This window comes from Lygodium microphyllum, chromosome 27, assembly GCF_053477565.2.
Source record: "Lygodium microphyllum isolate KBCC chromosome 27, Lygodium_microphyllum_v1.1.10, whole genome shotgun sequence".
In the NCBI taxonomy this organism is placed as follows: Eukaryota; Viridiplantae; Streptophyta; class Polypodiopsida; order Schizaeales; family Lygodiaceae; genus Lygodium; species Lygodium microphyllum.
In genome coordinates, this window is record NC_141161.1 from 127724325 (window position 1) to 127745544 (window position 21220).

Consider the following 21220-nt stretch of genomic DNA (forward strand, 5'->3'; position numbering starts at 1 on the left):
GTCCTTTGGAGGAGCAGAAAACTCAAATGTTTGGTCCAAGAAGGATAACTAATAGGTCGATGCCTTGCCAACTACCTAGTATGATCTATAAGGCCCCTTAGGACAACCATTTAGGGACACTAAACCAAATCCTAGATTGCTAGTGAAATTGTTTTGGCCATGGACTTCATACTTTTTTAATGCATTATTGGTTTGTTGATCATGTGATAAACCTAATATAACAAGTCAATCAATAAATCTCTTTGTATATGTCAAAACAAGATGGTAGTTAAAACAAACAAGAGGGGAGAGAGATAAAGAAACCAAGAGCACACACACACACACACACACACACACACACACACACACACACACACACACACACACACACACACGAAAACAATTGAGACTTGAGCACATAGAGAGATAGGGATGAAATCTTCTTCCTCCACATAAAAAGAATTAAGTCTACAACGTGATAAATGACTAATATGAAAGTACCACTACATATGTATACGTGATCACTAAATGTGAATCCGCTAAGAATAGATGTGACACAATAAATGTGCCATAACCAAGAGTAGACTACATGAGTACAATCCAATTGTAGAATCAATGGCATATCCACAGGTTGATCACCTAACATGCCAGTGAGTATATCACCATAGCACGTAATGAATGCCAACTCATATAGAGCTTGACATCTCAATACTCCTCAAGCTTAGCATGAGCTCATGAACTCCAAGTATAGTCATGAAGCATTGAAGCTTCTCAGCTCCCAAGGTCTTAGTAAAAATATCCTTGATCCTCTACGTTGACATAAATTAAGTTAATATCACATGCTAGAATCACCTTCTGAATGAAATGGTAATGGATCTCTGTATGTTTGGTTTGCACATGAGACACTAGATTCTTGGCCCATTGAACATTACTAAGGTCATGAAAATGAATGATAACCTTCTTGTTTACCTGCATCTCCAAATCACTAAGTAGCCTATGTAGCCAAGCTACCTTATATATGGCAATTGTAGTACCTCTATATTTTTCCTCTATATTAAACAAGGTAAATGTCAGTTGTTTCTTATTGCTCCAAGTAACAACACTACTAAAGGAAAACATAAAACCACTGATAGACCTCTTGTTTGAAATACTACATGCCCATTCTACATCAATGTAACCATGTAAGTTCAATGGTATACATACACCATAGAATAAGGCATAATCTAATGTGGACTAAATATAGTGCAATGTGCGCCACACTGTATCCAAATGTGACTTTTGTGGAAGCTACATAAATTGACTCTACAAACCAACTGTATAGTTTAGGTCTAACCTACTGATTGTCAAATAAATAAGATTATTCACAATCTTTCAATATACAATGACGCCCTTAATCAAGTCACCCTCATGTGTACTAAGCTTAGTATTAACATCCAAAGGTATAGAAATAGACTTACAATCAGCTATACCATACTGACATATCCAACACATAGTGTCTTTGTGACAACCATATACCCTCTAGAGTCTTGATTATTTCTATACCGAGAAAATAACATAGCTGCTGCAAATCCTTAATCTCAAATTCAGTCTTGAAGAGACTCTTTACATTTTAATATTTGTCTCACTATTATCCACAATGATCAAATCATCCACATATATAATAATCATAATACTTATAGTACTTTTACAGACATAGAGTGAGTGATCAACTTGTACTCTGCGAAATCCAATGTTGAAAAGATATTCTATAATTCTATCATGCCATATCCTAAGTGTTAAGTTTAGCCTATATAAGGCCTTATAAAGCATCCACATAAGTAAGCAATTGCGCCACATAAAGTTCTTCTTGCAACTTCTCTTGCAATAAGACATTCTTAATATCCATTTAATGCATGATCAAACCCTTTGATATAGCCATAGCTATGCAAGCCTTTATAATAGCCATTTTAGCCACTAAAGCAAAAGTTTTCTCATAATCAATACAATGAGTATACGCATAACCTTTGGTAACTAGTCGTGTCTTATAGCGCTCAATAGATTCATTTTACTTATGCTTAACCTTGTAACCCCTATTTACAATTAATAACTTTATTGCCTTGAAGTAACGACACCAACTCCCATGTATCACTCCTTAAGTGTTGTCATTTCTTCATCCATAGTACAATCCTAATATTCATTATCCACTATATCCTCAAAACAAGTGGGTTCCAAATCTTGCACAACCTTACCCATGTATGCATAGTAATGAGTTACATAGTTATCATAGATATATTATTGCATTGGCTTTTTTACTCTACTTAACCTATGTGGACCTTAATTACTATCAATTACTTTAGCATTCTCTTGTACCTTCCGCACACCAAGTATTTCAATAGACGAAATCCTAAACTCCTTATCCAAGCTCTACTTAGAGCCATTTCAACATCAATATGAGAGAAACTTGATGATATATCTAGCATAATAGACGAGTCCTTAACTTTCTCTTTATCTTTTCTTGATATCTGTGATGTACTTGGTGAAGTAACATGTTACCTCAATCTACCATCCAAGGTCTATCAATACAACCATGACTAGGAGACTCTTATGGTCCATTCAATATCTATGATATTGCTGACCTGTTTTCTACAAAGCCACACTTGTATGCTTATCAACCCCAACGATATTCTATACATTACTATACTAGCTACTCATTTCATAGAAAGCTTCATTTCTACTAACTCTCAGCTTAATATCTATATCTCTTTTGCTTAAGAAAATATCCTATAAATACACATTTTTATCCAGTTTACTACGTAACTCATTAGGAATATACACGTAAACAATACATCCAAATACTTTTAAGATGGGACAGAATTGATTTTCTACATGTAAACTTCTCTTCAAGTATCATACTATATACAATGGTAGTGATTGTCATATTTATAACTATATCAACCCAATAGTAATGAGATAAAACTCTTTCTAACATCAATGCATGAGCTACCTTTGCAATATGGCACATTTTTTACTAATCCACTCCATTGTATTGTGGAGTATATCTACATGTATATTATCTCTATGCTATTTTTTAATAAAAGATTAGACAACTCTAAACGTAGACATCTCCATTAAAGTGAGATATTCACATACTTTATACATTCCATCAACTCTAAATTTGAACAAACTATCCATGTCTTTCAACCATTACACACTCACGTAACCAATTATCTTATGCCACATTTCAATATCAACCACCACCACCTAAACCTTGTGCAAACATGGCAACAACCATTTTAATAAGACTTACATTAAGAGTAAATAATTTACTAACGTTTTTTTTCTATATAAAAATCATGAAATATAAATCAAACTTGCAATTTTTGTTCTACCATCGGACCAACAAAAACTAAATTTTTTTAAATATTCAATACATATATCATATCAACTAAGTGCTTAGTTTTATCATTTTGTATACTTAAGGGAGCACTTTTAACATGAGTAATAGGATGAGCTATATCATCCCTTATCTCCACATAGCTTGGATACTCTAGATTGTGCATCTCTCTAAACCACTCTATGAGAAGTGTGGTTAAAGACATTCTTTGACCATAGAACGAATGAGCTATATCATCCCTTGTCTCCACATAGCTTGGATACTCTAGACTATGCATCTCTCTAAACTACTCTATGAGAAGTCATGTGGTTAAAGACACCTGAGCCTACATACCATACGTTATTCTTTGACCATAGAACGGGCATAAGGGGAACACTCTCTCTTAATGAGTCTTATGCATAGGGGATTTTCTTAATTATTATTCTCCATCTTAACGCATTGACTGGGTATGCCAAGGATGACTTCTAGACCCCTTTCATCCTTCTTTTCCAAGTAATTTTCCTCGCCATTGGGCAATCTTTTTTCCTTTTCGATGAGTGTTCATCACTATTTCTAGAGAGAGAAACTTGAGATCACGTACAACCTTGCATTGAAGGATATGCTTGCTCGCAAGGCCAATAATGTCCTTCAACAAAAAATATTTCTTTTTGGCAATGGAGGTCGATCAATGACATCTTTTGGATAGCAAAACATCACTGAGCTACTCACTCAACATTAGGGAGGTTTTACTCTTCTTTGACTTTTCCATTTGTGAACCATCTAGAATTCCCTTTAACTCAAGTCTCTTCAATTGGCTATGCCTTTATTATGTAGAGCTTTTGCAATCCTTGGATTCTTATGGAAAGGTCGATATGGTGCATCATATACAAAGGGTGATAGCCAAACACTCTTGCTTAGTGAGGCATTACCCTTGCTAGGTCCTCTTGTCTTTTAATCCATATTACCAATTATCTTTTGCTATAAAAAACAAGCCCTTGTGCTACTTCAAATGGTGGGATCTTGACGACTAAGTTTAAGCATGGGATAACATTCTGTGAACTTGTATTGCTCCAAGTAATTCCTTTTAGTTTTGCTAATATTATCCGATTCCTCATAAGTACCATCCATGGGACTAAGGTCCTTCTAGTCTTTTAAGTAGCCCCATACCTAATGCTTGAGCTTTTTGCCGTAAACTCTCAAGTCACACACCACCTACTTCCTTAGACTCTAGTGTTTTCCAACTAAATTAGGGATGTACTTCTCTTTTTTTGTGGGATTACAAAAACTAGTTGATTTGTTTTTTCAATTGGAGCCTTCCGACATCGCTAAAGGATAGTATAGAGGTAAGACAAATTGTTGCTAATGTTAGCATGGACTTAATTATGGTAAGCTTTCCAACTAAGGAGCAAGGAATACTCAACCTTGAGTTGATTGAACTTGCTAAGGAACCATTGGGATCTATGACTAAGGAATATACCAACCCCTAAACAAACCCCAATATATCTATTTATCTCATTGGGTTTGATGACTTTGAATCCCAATTGGACTACCCATTGATCCAATTTTCTCACAATATAAAAAGAACAACTTTATATTGGCCTAATTGATTCTCGAGGGAATAAGCTAGGAGAACTCCGAATAAATTTCCATTAGGTTGATCACTGAGCTAGGGTCCGCATTAACAATGGAGACAACATGAGGAATCATACCACTATTTGGGTCCCATCAAGGAGAGGTAATCCTTTAATTGTTCTATCCTTCAAAGCTTTGTCAATTCTTCCGAGTAGTGGGTCAATAATCAAAGCAAATAGCAAGGGGGCCAATGGTCACCCTTGCCTTATTAACCTTATGAGAGCAAATTGAACCTCAAATTGAGTGCATGGTCCATGGATAGAATGAGATTCAAAATTGCATCCTGAAAAGCTTCTAATGTAGTTGAGCAGAGCCATTAGATCATATCCATATGTGCTCCTAGAATTGACACATGGGTTTTGGTTGCTAGCTTTTGCCCTTTCCTCTTGAAAGAGGCTCTCAGTCGACCATGCTCCCTACTCGCGGCTACTATAGCCTCTTGACAACACATCCATCAATACCCAAGGGTGACTCCCATGTCTCTAGCACCCTCCCATGTACTTTCAAGCTTTGCAAAAAGTTGCTTCTCTTCTAAAAATGAGACATTAAAACGAAAGGGTAGGGGACCATGATTATTGCCTGAGAGCAATATAAGCCTACAAACTACCAATAGTGGGAGATGATCTGATGCTATCACATCCTCAAGTAGAAGGTATTTTGCCCTTCCATCCGATCACCATGTACCATTGGAGTCATAGAGCCTATCCAAATGGGCTCCTTGCCACATGGGCCCTACATGGCGGTTGTGCCATGTGTACCTCAAGGTATCCTCCTTGGCGACAATAGCAACTAGGACTTCTAGCTTTCATACAGACTCTAATGGCCGCCATGCTATTCTTTCTTCAACTCCCATTGTTCCTTTCCCATGTGATGAGTCCCCCTCTTTTGTTGTCATTTTCCAATTGCCGCCTAGTAAGGCATTCTTATTTTGGATTTGCTACCTTACATAGTTCCACTACCTTTCCCTTGTAGATGAACAATTATCCACATACACAGAAACATAGATTAGTTCTTCATTTTCTACCTCCACTCAAACACCTACATAGCTGCCATCTTCTACAACAAATACCACCCTAAGATTCAAGGCTTCTTTCATTAGCAAAATTGTGCCTCCTCAACCTCTTGCAACAGCATCATAGAAGGTCGCATAATTTGGGATTTGGAATGCCATGCATGCCACCTCGTCGACCTTAACTCCCTGTAGCACTATGAAGGCCGGTTTGTACTTCCTAACTAATCCATAGATTATTTGCTTTCTGACATCTGAAGCTGGTCCCATCACATTCAATGTACAAAATTTGATTTTGGAGGAAAGCTACGGTCTCTCATCACAGCGAATCTGGCTGGTCTAGCAATTCATGATTTTGAATCGGTGCATCAAAGTTCCAGTCCATCAGTGGTGCTCGTGCTTGCTCCTTGATTCTAGGCTTTCTGCTACTAGCTTTTATTCCTCCTCTATTGATCAGACTCTTTGGGGGCACATTCTCCTTACTGGATTGCTTGCTGTTATTGCCTGCATGTTCCTTGTACAGTTGATGCTTTCCTTTCTCAGGCGGGGGAGGTGAGCTAGCCTTACCTTCCTTATTGAGACACCCTGTTGAGACAACATTGGGTTTTTCCTCTTCTTCCTTGCCTTCATTCATAGCCTCCTTCGTGGTGCATGTCACCTGCTTTTCTACATCTTTAGATTCTTTTCCTCCTTCGGATGCATGAGAGGACTTCTCACTTGCCATTTTGCTTGAGCAGTTGCATGCGAAGTGTCCATGGGCCTTACATATGTAGCAAACATCTAGGAAGGCCGTGAGCTTGACGGAGAGGAGCACCTCCATTCCTGAAGGGTCAAGATACCCTGGGGCTCGTTTCGTCTACCAGCCATGGAGGGATGTCTGAGAATTCAATCCATTCAATCCATCTCTGAATCAGGACGGAATATTTTGTGTGCCAGCACCCTATTATCCGTGGATGAGGACCACAGCAACACATAGACCATCATATTAAACTGCACAAGTTTTGCCTTACCTAGGTACACTGCATCGGACCATCTGACGATGTCATCTTCCACAAGAGGACAGACCATAAAATAAAAGTAGACCCTGGTCAGAAGGAGCACACCATACTTCTGGCAAAACTCTGTCGTGAGACAGAGCTACCATTGCCCTGTTGATCTTCACACCCTCCCACCCTTTGCTTCTGCAAGTCGTCCCTTCTAAGTGCCCTCTCAACTTCAACCATATTCGTCTCATGATGCTACAGGGCTCGTCTAAAGAGAAGTGATGTGTTGGAGGGCTGCTCATGCATCTCTTTTGTTCGTTGCCTCTTCCCTTGGGTGGTCTCCAAGATACCCCTCAAGCAGCTCAACGTCATCTTACAATATCAGGGCCTGTTCTGAGAGATGCTTCTGGCGCCTCAGATACAGTGATCGCTCCGAGCAGGCAATGGAGTCGTTGAGCTCTTGCATCTCTTTAGTTCGTTGCCTCTTCCCTTGGGTGGTCTCCAAGATACCCTCAAGCAGCTCAACGTCAACTTTACAATATCAGGGCCTGTTCTGAGAGATGCTTCCGGCGCCTCAGATACAGTGATCTCTCCGAGCAGGCAATGGAGTCGTTGAGCTCTTGCATCTCTTTAGTTCGTTGCCTCTTCCCTTGGGTGGTCTCCAAGATACCCTCAAGCAGCTCAACGTCATCTTACAATATCAGAGCCTGTTCTGAGAGATGCTTCTGGCGCCTCAGATACAGTGATCGCTCCGAGCAGGCAATGGAGTCGTTGAGCTCTTGCATCAGGGACCGCATTTCCCTGTCAAAGGGGCTCTCCTGCAACAAGGCAACTGAATAGCTGTAGGCCTGGATTAGGTCAACCAGATCGACTGCACGTGCTTCCTCGTCGACGTTGCTGCAGAGAGAGGAGGACATGTTAGAGACAGCAAGCAGCTCCAGCTTGGGAACAAGGAAAAGGTGTGCAGCAGAGACGACCTTCATGCAGGCGAGGAAGCCGGGCCCCCAGCAATGGCTGCGTACCGCGTCTGTGTGGAAGAACTCGATGCAGATACGCATGGTGGAGGCCTCCATGGAAGGGAGGGGGATGCGGGGGAGCCGTGTCTCGGCCATGCCGGATGTGAGGAGCATGCTTTCGAGCATGGGGGAGCGGGCAGCTACCAGCATCCGCAAGGTAGGGCATTCCTGTTCTTCTGGTCCGCAGAGGAACGCGATGTCGCAGAAGTTGCCCATCATCCTGAGCATGTCGTCATGGGAGCAACGGCAGCCACGCGCGTGAGTGTCATGCTTTTCCTTCATCTGTTCTGCGCCCTCTGTCATTTCCGAAGGTTTCAGAGCCAAATATTGACAACCTATTGGTCCATTAGTGGCTTGGTAGAGAAACCCAAATATTTACAACCTATTGTAGTACAAAGAGAAAAGTTTTGCCCCTCTTAACTTTTCCAGCATTGCATTAGAAGGGTAATTTTTTAAAAAATAATATATTTTATTATAAATATAATTATTCATCTTATTATTTATCATTGTATGCGAGTTCGAAACTTCGAAATTTGGAGTTTTTTCCGAATCCCACTTGAAAGTTGAAAGGTGAAACCTTTTAGGCAACAAGCCCTATCTTTTCGAAAGTGGCATTCAACTTGAGAGTCTAGAGAGTCGAGAGTCTACTTTGATGCTCCCATTTGCTACCCTCGTGTTCTCTTGGGAGTTGGGTAATCACGAGTCATGACTCATGGAGTCACAAGGCAGAGTCTGTCTCTGGAGTCTGCGAGTCTGCTCTCTCTCTTCACCACTTGATTACAAAGTGGCAAGCTACGACTCACAGCGTTCACGTCACGCTCAGATTGTGGGTTGTCCTAGGAGTGTCACCATTACCAGTGCTGAGTGCAGTAGTGTGCACATTACACATTATCGTGTTGCGTCCATTACCAGTGCTGCGGGCCACAACCACCACTACCGAGTCCTGACCAAACCCCATGGGCGGCAGTGACCAGCCACCTCAAACCTGCCCAGTGTCCACAATTTCCGCGGCCACCACTACTGGCCAAACCCTAGGGGCCAGCCCACAGTGCCACCTCAGACCTACACCATCAAGAGTTGTGTGGACCTAAGAGCCGTGGCCGTCGCCACAATCAACTGCCAGCACAATTGGTGGCCATCTAGCAGTTGCACATTGGTCACACCCATGATTGACAGCGGACTGCACATAGCCCTAGCGCCCAAGGGACGTCACATGCATCATTACCAATGTCACTAATGCGATCACCACTACCGGCATCATGCATACCATTACTAGCGTCACTAGCATCGCCATTCTTGAGCATCTACTATCAACTCTCACACTCTTAGCTTATTCGTTCAAGCATATACTCTAAATTTTTGATACATTTTGATTTATGTACATATTTTAGTATCAATTATATAAGACTAGTATTTGCATTTCAAAAGAACACATCAATAAAAATTTGTACTATTGAATAAATGCTTATTCATATATTGTATTTGTTCATGCTAATCTGATTTATCATCTATGTCCCCATCATGGTCAATCAAGTCCTCTACAAAGTAGAACCATGATCATTACATTACAACTAGTGGCACATCATTACATTACAATTAGTAGCCATTGTAACGGTACAATGGCTACTAATTGTAATGTAATGATGTGCCACTACTTGTAATGTAATGATGCTCAACCTTTTAGACTATCTCAGTGTAACATACTTTTACTTTCTGCATGTTTATTATAGATATGGGCCATCCTAAGAGAGATTTGAATCAATTGACTCTATCTCTAGCACTTGCAAGAAAGAAGCTGTGACTCAAGTGGATTCCACTCTTGTTGGTGACATGTTGAATGCACCTCTATCCACATCCAATACACTTGGTGCATCTATTCATGCAAATGTGAGTTTGGATCTTAACATACCTATGGAAGATGTAAATGAAATACTGGATTCTTTTGATGATGCTATAAGCAGCCTTGATGAGGTTTGAGAGCAATATGTTGCTCATGCAAATGCTACCCTAGATTATGAGGATAGTGTGCCTCAAAAGGTTAAAAGACAACGCTTTTACAAAGAGCATTGGAAAACATATCACCCATGGAGTTACGCATTGCATGATGCTAATGGTAAGGAAAGGATATTTATTGCATACACTTTCAGACAAGTAATGCTTTTGCCACAGTTGGGAGCACAATATTATAAAGGCTATCATTACAAATACATGAGAAGTCTAAAGAGCATGAAAAGGCTGCATTTTTATGGGTTGAAAAATAAAGGAAGTCTATGAAGCGTATGAACTTACATCTAAAAAAGATGGACTCAGCTATAGTAGACAAAAAGCTTTCTCATGTTTTGAAAGTTCTATATTTCATTGCCATTAGGGATAAGCCTTTGTGCGACTTTCAAAAGGATATAGAGGAATTGGCATTTCTTGAAACCCAAAATGTTCCTATTGATCATAGCTATGCATCCTACCTTTCACACATATCTTCTTTACTTTTCTTGGAGGCATGTTATACACATTTTTATGAGATAGTTAGATGTGAAATTGTTGAGAGTCCATTCTTCTCCTTGATGATAGATGAAAGTACGGATATCTCCAACGACCATCATATGATTGTGTGTTTAACATATTTGACAAAGAATGGTGATATATGTAATCATTTCATAAGATTGCTCCATACAAGCAATGGAACTACAACTGCTTTATATGATGCACTTTTAGAGTTCTTATGCACTTATGGTTTCTCAAAATCAAAATTAGTGGGTTTTGCTACTGATGGATGTAGTGTTATGATGGGCAATGAGAATGGATTGGTTGCACACTTTGCTAAAGACATGCCTCATTTGGTTGGGGTGCATTGCATTGCACATAGATATGCTTTGGCTGCAAAAGATTCATTGTGTGCATTTCCTATTTTTGATATTTTGGAGAAGGCACATAGAAACTCTTGTAGGTGAGTTTGGTAGAGGTGTTGAGCATGTCACTCAATTTTTTGGACTAGTGAAAGATGGTTCCAATGTGTTGTAAAATAGTACGGAGGTTTGGATAAGCATGCTTTGCATATTAATGTGTTGGGAAATAAAGATACAACCAAGGGTCATATCACATGGGATGCTTGTTTTGATGTAGGAAGACACTTTGTTCATAGAGTTATTACTTCATTGCATGCTTGATTTTATGACTTGGAGATTTTTGAGGCTACCAAAATATTTAGTCCTAGAGACTATCTAGAGGATGCATGTGGTATTTTTAGCACGGGTGCTATATGGATTAGGCCATTGTTGAAAAAGTTTGGTGATGTAGTGAATGTGAATATGTATAGATTGTAGTATGAAGAGTTCATGGCAAAATTGAAGAGAGCATGTCCTAGACAGAGTATGCATATGGCATGGCACTTTTGTGCACATGATATTGAATGGGACTAGTCCTTTAGTGAGATGAAGAAACTTTTGTGTGCTTGCTTGGTCATTGTTGTAAGCACTGTTAATTGTGAAAGGGGATTCTCCAAGATGAATCACATTAACTCCAATGACCATAATCAATTGAGCTTAGAGAATGTTAACAAGCTCATGTTTCTTTCTTACAATGGTATACGGGACCCAGGAGAGGTAGATTGGGATGCAATCTACTCTACTTGGGATAACTTGAAGCCTCATTGAGATATTGATATCCATACCACAAGTTAGATAGCTATGCTATCACTTGTATGAACTATTCTAATTCCTTTTCTTTGTTGACTTGAGATTTGAAAGTTGTCATATTAGCATACAATTCATGTATTATAAACATTGAAAGTAAAAGTTGTCTCACACATGAATTAGAAGTCTATGGTTGTTAAGTGTTATTAAAAATCTTGCTTGCATGAAGTTTAGATATTGAAAGGTAATATTTATTCTACACATCATTCGAAGGCCATACTTCAAAATGTCACCTTCAAGTCGAAGGGTAAGATTGTAGATAGACCTTCCAAAGAAAATACAGACTAGCCCTTCAAAAATGAACACTGCCTCTGTATGTGCCTTCTTTTGTGATAAACAATTTGCATATCCACCTTCACACTGTTGTTTCTACTTCATCCCATTTTTTATGTGCATTCACTAAGAACCTCTTGGAGAGAGGAATGGTGACCTTTATTTAACTTGTAGTGGTGAATTCATTGGGGTGCACGACATCCCATGCAAAAGTGCACTACAAAGATAGAGGTTGAATCCATGGATGAAGGAGTTGGCAATAACAAAGAACTAACAAAACACTTCGACACCACTACAAGTCCTCACGAGCGTAGTTGGAGTGAGGGAAGATTTGGATGGTGGAACATCTGAGACAATTATCATGTTTGGTAGAACACAAGAACCTCACCATCATCCAATTGCAACTAAGGAAGACAATACGCTCCAAATTGAAGCCAACCCTCAACTAGTGCCCAAGCTCCCAGCCATTTCTATTCAAAGAAATATGGAGGAAAAGGGAGATGGCTCAATGAGGAAGGTGGTCCTCAATGTTGATAAGGTGTGCTCAACTTCAGCACTGAAGGCTTGTGCTACTCTTCCTAACTTAACAACAAGGTGTTTCTCAACACTTTGTAATCTTCTATTTTCAATATGTAACCAAACATAATCATCAATTTTGAAACTCATAGCTTTTCTTTTCTTGTTAGCTTGTTTAGTGTATGATTGTTGGGCTTTCGCAATCATGCCTTTCACTTCAGCAAAAAATAGTAGCATGCATATTACCAATATCATCAGCAGCTTTAACTTTGTTTGACAATGATGTAACAGGTGTAGGCAATCTATGTCCATAAATGATTTGAAAAGGTGCTTCTATGTAGCTGTATGTGGTGTATTATTATATGCAAATTGAAGTAAATGCAAGTGTGTATCCCATGTTTGTGGTTTTGAAATTGTGTATGCATGCAAAAGATCTAAAATTGTACTATTAGTAGCTTCTGTTTGCCCATTTGTTTCAGGATGAAATTCAGATGAGATATCAATCTTTGTACCTAAATTAGCAAACAAAGTAGTCTAAAAATTATTGCAAAATCTAGAATCACAATAAAAAATAATAACTTTTGGCAAACCATGGTTAGTGAAAATAGTTCTCAAAAACAGTTGTGAAGCTTGAGATGCAATTAATGTTTTTTTGCATGGAATGAAATATGCTTGTTTGCTAAATCGATCCACAATAGTCCAAATCATATCATGATTAGCTTGGGAGTTAGACAAACTAGTAATAAAATCCATTGAAATATGTTCCCATGGTAGTTAAGGAATCGGTAAAGGCATTAATAAACTTTATTGCTTACCATGGTGTCGCTTAGTTCTTGGACAAATTAAACACTCAGATACAAAGTTAGAAACATCAGATTCCATCTGTGACCAGTAAAATCTTCAACCAATGTACGCAAAGTAGAAATAATACCTCTATGACCTTGATATGGGGGACAATGGATTTTATGCAACACAAATGATCTAAATGGAACAGTTACACACAATCTTTTCTCATAAAACATAAATCCATCAGAATAAGACAATGAATCTATCGAAATCTAGTTATTTGCAACTAATTTATTTCAATTAGCTTGAAAACTGGGATCTTGATCATATGTATCTTTCATAGGATAAGGGAATCAAAGGATATAACGGAGATGCTATGGATGCTTGATCTTCTACTTAAGGCATCGGCAACAACATTCTCTTTTCTGGGTTGATATTGGATAAGTGGATGAAAACATTGAATAAAATCAGTCCATTTCATATGATGGTTAGAGATTTGTGGCTGACTAAGGAGATGTTTGATACTTTGTTGGCTAGTTTTGATCATGAATTCAAATCCCATTAAATAGTGTTTCCATTGATGTAAAGCTTGTACTATAACTAGAAATTCCTTATCATAGGTAGAATACTTGAGTTCATATGGTTTAAGTTTGCAGCTAGAGTAGGCTATGGGATGTGAATCTTGCATAAGGACAGCTCCTATTCCAGATCCACTAGTATCAGTGACTACTAGAAAGAATGGTCTATTAAAGTCAGGTAATTGCAATATAGGGGCATGTGTTAAGGCACATTTCAGTAAATCAAAAGACTTTTGCTGATTGCCAGACCAATGATACACAATACCTTTCTTTAATAATTTTGTCAAAGGCAATGCAAGCAATGTAAAATTTCTCACAAATTTTCTGTAAAAGCTAGCAAGACCTAAGAAAGAACGTAATTCATGCACATTTTTAGGTATCGGTCACAAAGGCAATGCAAGCAATGCAAAATTTCTCACAAATTTTTTGTAAAAGCTAGCAAGACCTAAGAAAGAACGCACATTTTTAGGTATCGGTCAATTCAAAATTGCTTCTATCTTTTTAGGATCAACTTTAATTCTATCAGATGAAACAATATGTCCTAAGTATTCAATTTGGGTTTGGAAGAATTCACTCTTTTCGAGATTAGCATATAATTGATTCTCTTTCAACAATTTGAAAACCAAAGATAAATGTTCATAATGCTCATTCTCATTCTTATTGAAAACCAATATGCCATCAAAGAAAACAATTACACAATGATGATGCTTCAGAAATATGCCATTCATCATACGACTGAATGTGGCCTGGTGCATTAGTTAAACCAAAAGACATAATAAGGAATTCATAATGATCAAATTGAGTTTTAAATGCAGTTTTGAAAATATCAAGTGTATCCAATCGTACTTGGCGATATCCAGATTTAAGGTCTATCTTGCTAAACATTGTGGCCCCTTGTAGTTTATCCATGAGGTCGTCTACCCTAGGAATATGATATCTATTCTTGGCAGTGATCTTGTTTAGGGCACGATAATCAATGCACATCCTATAGGTATTATTTTTCTTCTTGATTAATAGGACAGGTGCACCAAAAGGAGAACTATTGGGCCTAATGAGTCCATGGGTTAACAATTCTTCAACTTGGGTTTGAATTTCTTTCTGTTCAATTTGATTATATCTATAAGGTGCTTTACATGGTGGTTGTGATCCAAGAACTAAGTTTATTTTATGATCTTTAGGACACATAGGTGGTAAGTTACTAGCAAAACAATCTTTAAATTGTGAAAGAAATTGTGTGTGCTTAGGATGCATCTAATTTTTATTAGCTTCAATTTCATTCACCCATACTAAGTATGATTTGCTACATTTTCTTAATGCACGTTTAGCCTGTGTATGACTAAGCAATGCAAAATTATCTAAAGTGTGCGTACCATGTAATGTGATTTGTTTCCCATTAGAATAAATATTCATTGAATGCATGGAATAATCTATATTGAGATTATATTTATGACGCCAAGGCATTCCTAAAATAATGTCACCAGATTGAAAAGGCATAACCAAGAAATTTTTGCACTCAACATAATCGCCAATTTTAATTTCTAAGTCATGAACTTCTTGTGTACCATTGTATCTAGTACCTAAGAATGCAACCTTGATGCAATAATGAGTTGAAACAGTATGTAAATTCAATTCTTTTACCAATTTTACAAAAATAAAATCATGTGTGCTCCCATCATTATGCAAAACAATCTTTTCTTCACCATACACAAGACATTTCATCGTTAATAAAAAATGAGGATTTGGCATACCTGGTAAAGTATCTGAAGTAGTACCGATATTGTCATTGTCTTTTGTGAAATCTGGCATTTCTTCACGGTCTTCATCTTCAGTTGCTCCCAAGTAGTTGATGTGAACAGTCGGCTTTTTGGATTGACAATTCACCGCTAGGTGTCTAGGTTGGTGGCACTTATAGCAAACTATAGGCTTGGCTTTAGAAACATTATTGGTAATGGCTAAGAGTTTAGGTATGTTGGGATTTGGTTGGAAATACGGCTTAGGATTTGGATTTGTGTTTGATGGTAAAGCAGGGGGTCATGTCCAGGATTTACAGAAAGAAGATGGAACAAAGCGATTTTGATTGAATCTTCGAAAGTTAGAATTGAATTTCTTTGTACTGAAATTACCATTAGTTGGGAATTGTTGTGGTCGCTTCTCTCGTCCTCGAATTTTGTCTTTAGCATCATGGACCAAAGAAATCACATCCTCGAGAGTCGTTGGCTTGGACATGTTCACCTTCGTATAGAAGTGACCAAGCAAACTAAACATAAACTTGCGCTTATGGTTCGCCTCAGGTACATCTTCAAGCATTCAAAGTTGCAATAAGGCATTTCAAAAACGCTTGGTGTATTGAGAAATACGCTCACGATCTCTTTGATGAAGAAGATCCCATTGTTTGATTGCTTTTTCGTGGAATTGAGGTGGAAGAAAATTCTGCAAAAATTTCTTTTGAAAAGCCTCCCAAGTAGTAGGATAATCAATACTCTTGCGGACAACAGCCCACCATAACGATGCTCTGTCCACTAAATGATTAGTGACACACTTGAGTTTGTCTTTTTCGACATATTGTTCTTTATGAAAATAATCATCAAACTGACTGATAAAAGCGAGAACAGTCTTTCCGTCACATAGCCCATTAAAAGTACGGAATTTGAAATTTCTTTTACTTATCTTGGCTTTTTTCTTGGTAGATTGTGCTACGAGTGTCGCATCGATCGTTCATTGTGTAACATCTTCGGGTTGCGGTCTATCTTGATCATCATTGAAGAGAAGCCAGTTGAGCTTGCAAACTTTGATATGCTCTTCGTTCCTCTTAAAGCTGCATCATAATTAGGTCTAGTTTTTGCTCCACCGTTGGTTTCGGTAAATCACCTTCGGCCATCAAAACTTCCATATTTTGATCAGACATCCTGCAAAATTTCAAACAACCTCACATACTCAAAATCTTGTTAGTGGGATGAGTGCAGCTCAAAGTTGGGTTTACAAGGCTTGCTTGTTTTTTTTAAAAATTTTACTTTTTGCGATATTTCTTCTCTTTACGAGTACGAAAATTGATGAAGTCCTTCCAATGAATAATTCATCCGTGTAGACTGCATATAGCAATCTGTTTGTTGAAAATTGTCTCTATCACAAACAAAGGCTTGCTAAAGTTGCAAAGTGGATTCGGGGTTGCCTCAGTGTGAACAATTGCTATGGAAAGATTTAAGTTGGAAATTTTTGAAGCTTTAGAAAGATTAGAACCTTTAAGCTTTTATAAAGCTTGACTTTCTTAGAATTAAACATGGTAGGATGGTGGCACCTTCTTGATAATGTCAACAGCAATGAGTACATCCTCCCATCGTCGACGCGGAGTTTTAGAAAGATTTAAGCTTTTTATAAAGCTTATTAAGCTTTATAATCTCCAAACTAATCAAAATTGGCTTCTCTTCTTCTTTGAGAAAAACGCCTTAATGAAGGAGCTTGGGAAGTGGTCCTTTGTCTCGCCAGAGAGTGGTCCTTCGTGATCCAACATCACAGTAGGGGGTTCTTCATCGCCAGGAACATGCTGGTTGTGGGGGGAGCTCATGCTCAACCGCCAAGACCCACGGACTGCTTATTGCTTCAAGCGTTTCAAGCGAGCTCTAATGGCTATCTCTCACCTAGCCGACGCGCCGTCGATCCTATGAGTGTAATGAGCTTACCTTGACGTCGATGTGAGTAGCCTCCTCCCTCACACACCTCGGTAGCTCCATGATTCTTGATGCAAGCTCAAGCATCCTCAAGCCTCCTCCATCGCCAAGCTTCGTCCTCCATAGCTGCGCGCATGAGAAAAGAGAAGAGAAGAAGAGAAGAGGAGATGGTGAAGAGCTTCACCCTCTTGATCCCTCACTCCCACACACTCACTCCCTCACACTCTCACACTCCCTCTCTCAAGAGCACACACAAGCAAGAAGGAAGAGAAGAAGATAAGGGCTCTTGTTAGCCACATACCAAAGAATGAGCTTCCATTCATTTTTTTGAACTTTATATGTAAGCCCTAAAATCCCATGGGCACCCATCCTCTTTTTTACATGACCGGCCATTGTGGCAAGGTCCTTTTTCCATTTTACTCTTCTAGCATTATGCCTTTAGCCTACACCCGTCTAACATTTTACAATTGGCACAGGAGAGAGCTTGTCGCTCTTTTACAAGAGTTTTCCAAGTTTTTGAGGTGCCTTTCATTTAAAATTGTGCTTTTTGTCCCGGCTTAGCTTTAGCGGTCACCTGCGTGTCTTTGCTCTTTTTCCCTGCTTTTTCTGCTTTTTCCTTCATTTTCCGCCATCTTGACTCGGGGTTAACATTACCCCCTCCTAGACGGGTGCCAGTCCCATGGCACTTCTGTGTTGTTGTAGAGTGGTAGGCAGTTGGATAAATGATGATATAAAGGGGAGGGCCACGTGGAGATTCAGGTGCTCGTGGAAGCTGAGGAAGGATGGTTGTCGGAGAAGTTAAATGGATAGTGAGTGGTTGACGAGGCCTCCGAAGTTGGTGGTTTATTGCTTTCTGTGATGCCTCACAGGAGAAGGTACTGTGCTCTACCTAAGGGGAGTGTCTACCGTACCGTGTTAGTGTACTGTGCTCGTGCTAGTGGAATGGGGAGGTGGGTCTAACCGCATGCAAGCCTGGGTGATGTCCCACACTTGAGGACCCCATTTGTGCCAAGGAAGGTGCGGTGCAAGTGGCTTAGGGCGACATGTCTAACCATAGGCGAGTGTTACCTCCCTAGGTATATCCTGCCTTTGATGTGCCCTAAGGGTGAAGTGGGGGAGCAAAAGGGGCTAGGGGGTTAGGAGCGGAGCCGGCTGACCGAAGCCACTGGGCACGCCTAACTTGAGAACCCCTAGGTGCAGTGATAGTGCTTATGTGGTGATTGAGTGCTTCTACAAGTGAGTGCTTGTGTTGTCATGCTTTCTACTTTGCCTTTCTTTCTTAGCTTTTCTCTTTTTGTACGTTCTTTGCTTTTCTTTTCTTAAAAAAAAAAAGGTTCTTAATAAGGGAAAAAGTTGCAGAGGAGGATATGGCTACTGTTGCTCACTCTGATCATGTTGGGAAGGAGGTTGGGGTTTGCGGGATCTATTAAGGAAGGGTCGGCTTTGTAGATACCTACGTAGATCGAGGTGGGTTTGGAGTGTGGTGGTGGAGAGGAAGGGATGATTACAAGTTGAAAATTGGTTGTTGCTCATATCCTCTAAAAGGGCTAGGCAAAACGAGGGTAGGAGCGTGACTTGCATCATGAGATGGGCCATGGCACAACTATCAATCATGTTAGGATCGAAGAAGAGAGGGGGTAAGTTGCGCTCTTGCGGAGTGGTATCTATTCTAAGGAGAATTCTAAGTAGGCGAAGGTAATTACAAGTGGTGATAAATGCTGGGTCAGGGCAAGAGGAGAATGTGTCTAGGAAGTATACAATGGCATTACATAGATCACTAGGGGTGAAGGTAAGAGCATCCTCGTAATTTGTACAATTAGGGTTGTAGAGGATTGGGAAATCATACCTTCCATGGGCACTTGGGTCAAAATCGACTCCAATCCTCTGAGGGTACAGCATGTGAGTGGGATCATTACGCTCAGAGGGGAGTGCGTTGCAAAAGGTCATCCAAGTGTCCATATTCATCAAATATAGCCTTCTCCTCCACAGAGGCTGGCTTTCGAATCCTGGCACAGATCTTGGCGGTCTGAATACCTTCTTTTGCCAGTATTCGCTGTCTACATTGCTCCATGCAGTCGGATGCTGCTCTCTTTCCAGCAACCACTTGTCTCTTAGCCTTCCAGCGACACCTATGACTTCTTCCACAAATTTAATGGGTAAAACTCTTCTTAAGTTCGTGGGGAAGCTGAAAGCGAAGTCATAGGGTTGTCTATTCAGCTCTTGCTTCTCCTAGGCGGTGATGTCTGCTTGGAAGCGCACAGGGTGTTCTTCTAGGGTGGGCAGAATCGGCACTGCAGCCGCTATCACTGGCTGAGCCCTTTGTCTAGCCCTGACCTCTTCAATAAGCTTCCTCTGCCTTTCTTCTTGAGCGGCTGCTCTCTCTGCGGATGGGTCAGTGGGCGGCTGGTCTTTTGGTGGTGGCGAAGGGGGTGGATGGACCAACTCCTGCTCTTGAGGCTCCATTTCAAAATTGAAGTCGGTCTCATCCCCCTCTTGCCGTTGCTCTTGCTGCACTGCCTCTGCTATGAAGCCCAATGAGTCTATCTCCTGGGGAGATAGCCTTGCCTCTAGTAGTGAATTATGTTGTTCTTCCAGGCTTGGGCTGGCTCTTGTCATTCGAGCCAACAGGGCTGTAGTCCTGCTTTTAGTGCTCTGCGTGCCATGCCTAGTTTCTTGCAGGCTGTTTCCACGGTCTCGTTGTCTTCTGGCAATGTTACGTCTAGCAGGGTGGTTATGAAAGCACGTTGTTGAGCATTGAACCTCATGGAGACGGCACCTGCCCTATTTTCTGCCATCAGTTTATCTTTCTCTAGCTGTCCTAGGCGTTGGGCGAGAGTCTTCACCCGCCTTTCATTGTGAGCGGCCCACTCCTCGGTCCTCTTTCTCATATCCTCCAGACTCTCGCCTTGCCTTTGAGCCAGCACTGTCAGTCACTGCTCTTGGTCTTGCATGTTCTTCTTCAGCTGTACATGTTTCTCTTGCTCTGCACTCAGCTCCTGTTTTAACTTTTCTATCTCTTACTCATACCTACGAGCTCTCTCTTCTCGTACAACTTCTAGGTCATTTGCAGCCTTCTGGATCTTCTCCCCCTGGGCCTGCAGATCCTCACAAAATCCTACAAGTTCATTATTTCACTGTCTTAAAGATGCCATGACCTCGGCGTCTTCACTGGCCTTGGTCTCATACTCGGTCTCATACTCGGCTTCCGCATCCTCCTTTTCCTGGAGCTGCCCTTTCAGCTCATGCAGTTCTCTCTGAGCTGTGGCTAGCTACCTCATTGTTTCCAGCTGGAAGGCAGCTCTAGCCTCTTTCTCAACTTCCAGCTCAGCAGTTGCCGCTGCTTTCTTCTCTTCCTTCGCCTTTTCCAGCGGAGCTAGCAGCTGCTTCACGTATTCATCATATTCTTGTGCTGGCATGCCTGTTGTGGGGAGGGAGATGGTGGAAGTTTCTATTTTTTGTCTCTTTGGGTCCCTTTGTGACTCTGCATCAGCAGCTATAGGTCTCTTAGTTCCGGGTGTAGAGGGTGTGACCTCTCCTCCTCCTTGGCCCATCTGCTTGTCAACCAAAAAATGCACCCACTCCAAGACATTGCTGAGATCGACCTTGGGAGTGGAGCCTTGGGTGGCGGTGGTAGTGGGCGTTGTCATGATGAGAGTGGCTAGTGTGGTAGGTACAAAGAGAGGGGGAATTGGCGCCATTGGTTCTTTGCCTTTTCCTTCTGCTGGGGGCAGGGGTGTGATTT

General features: G+C 40.3%; 1 protein-coding gene across 1 annotated transcript; it reads right to left on the minus strand.

Annotated features, from left to right (window-relative positions):
- Positions 1-6075: 6075 nt before the first annotated feature.
- LOC148012819 (uncharacterized) lies at positions 6076-8293 on the minus strand. The gene has a single exon (XM_087669321.1). The coding sequence runs from the start codon at positions 8272-8274 to the stop codon at positions 7648-7650; it is 627 nt and encodes a 208-aa protein (XP_087525447.1). The 5' UTR covers positions 8275-8293; the 3' UTR covers positions 6076-7647.
- Between the last annotated feature and the right edge of the window lie 12927 nt (positions 8294-21220).

Coding starts and splice junctions, on each gene's coding strand:
- LOC148012819 (XM_087669321.1), bottom strand. CDS start 8,274: ATGACAGAGGGCGCAGAACAGATGAAGGAAAAGCATGACACTCACGCG.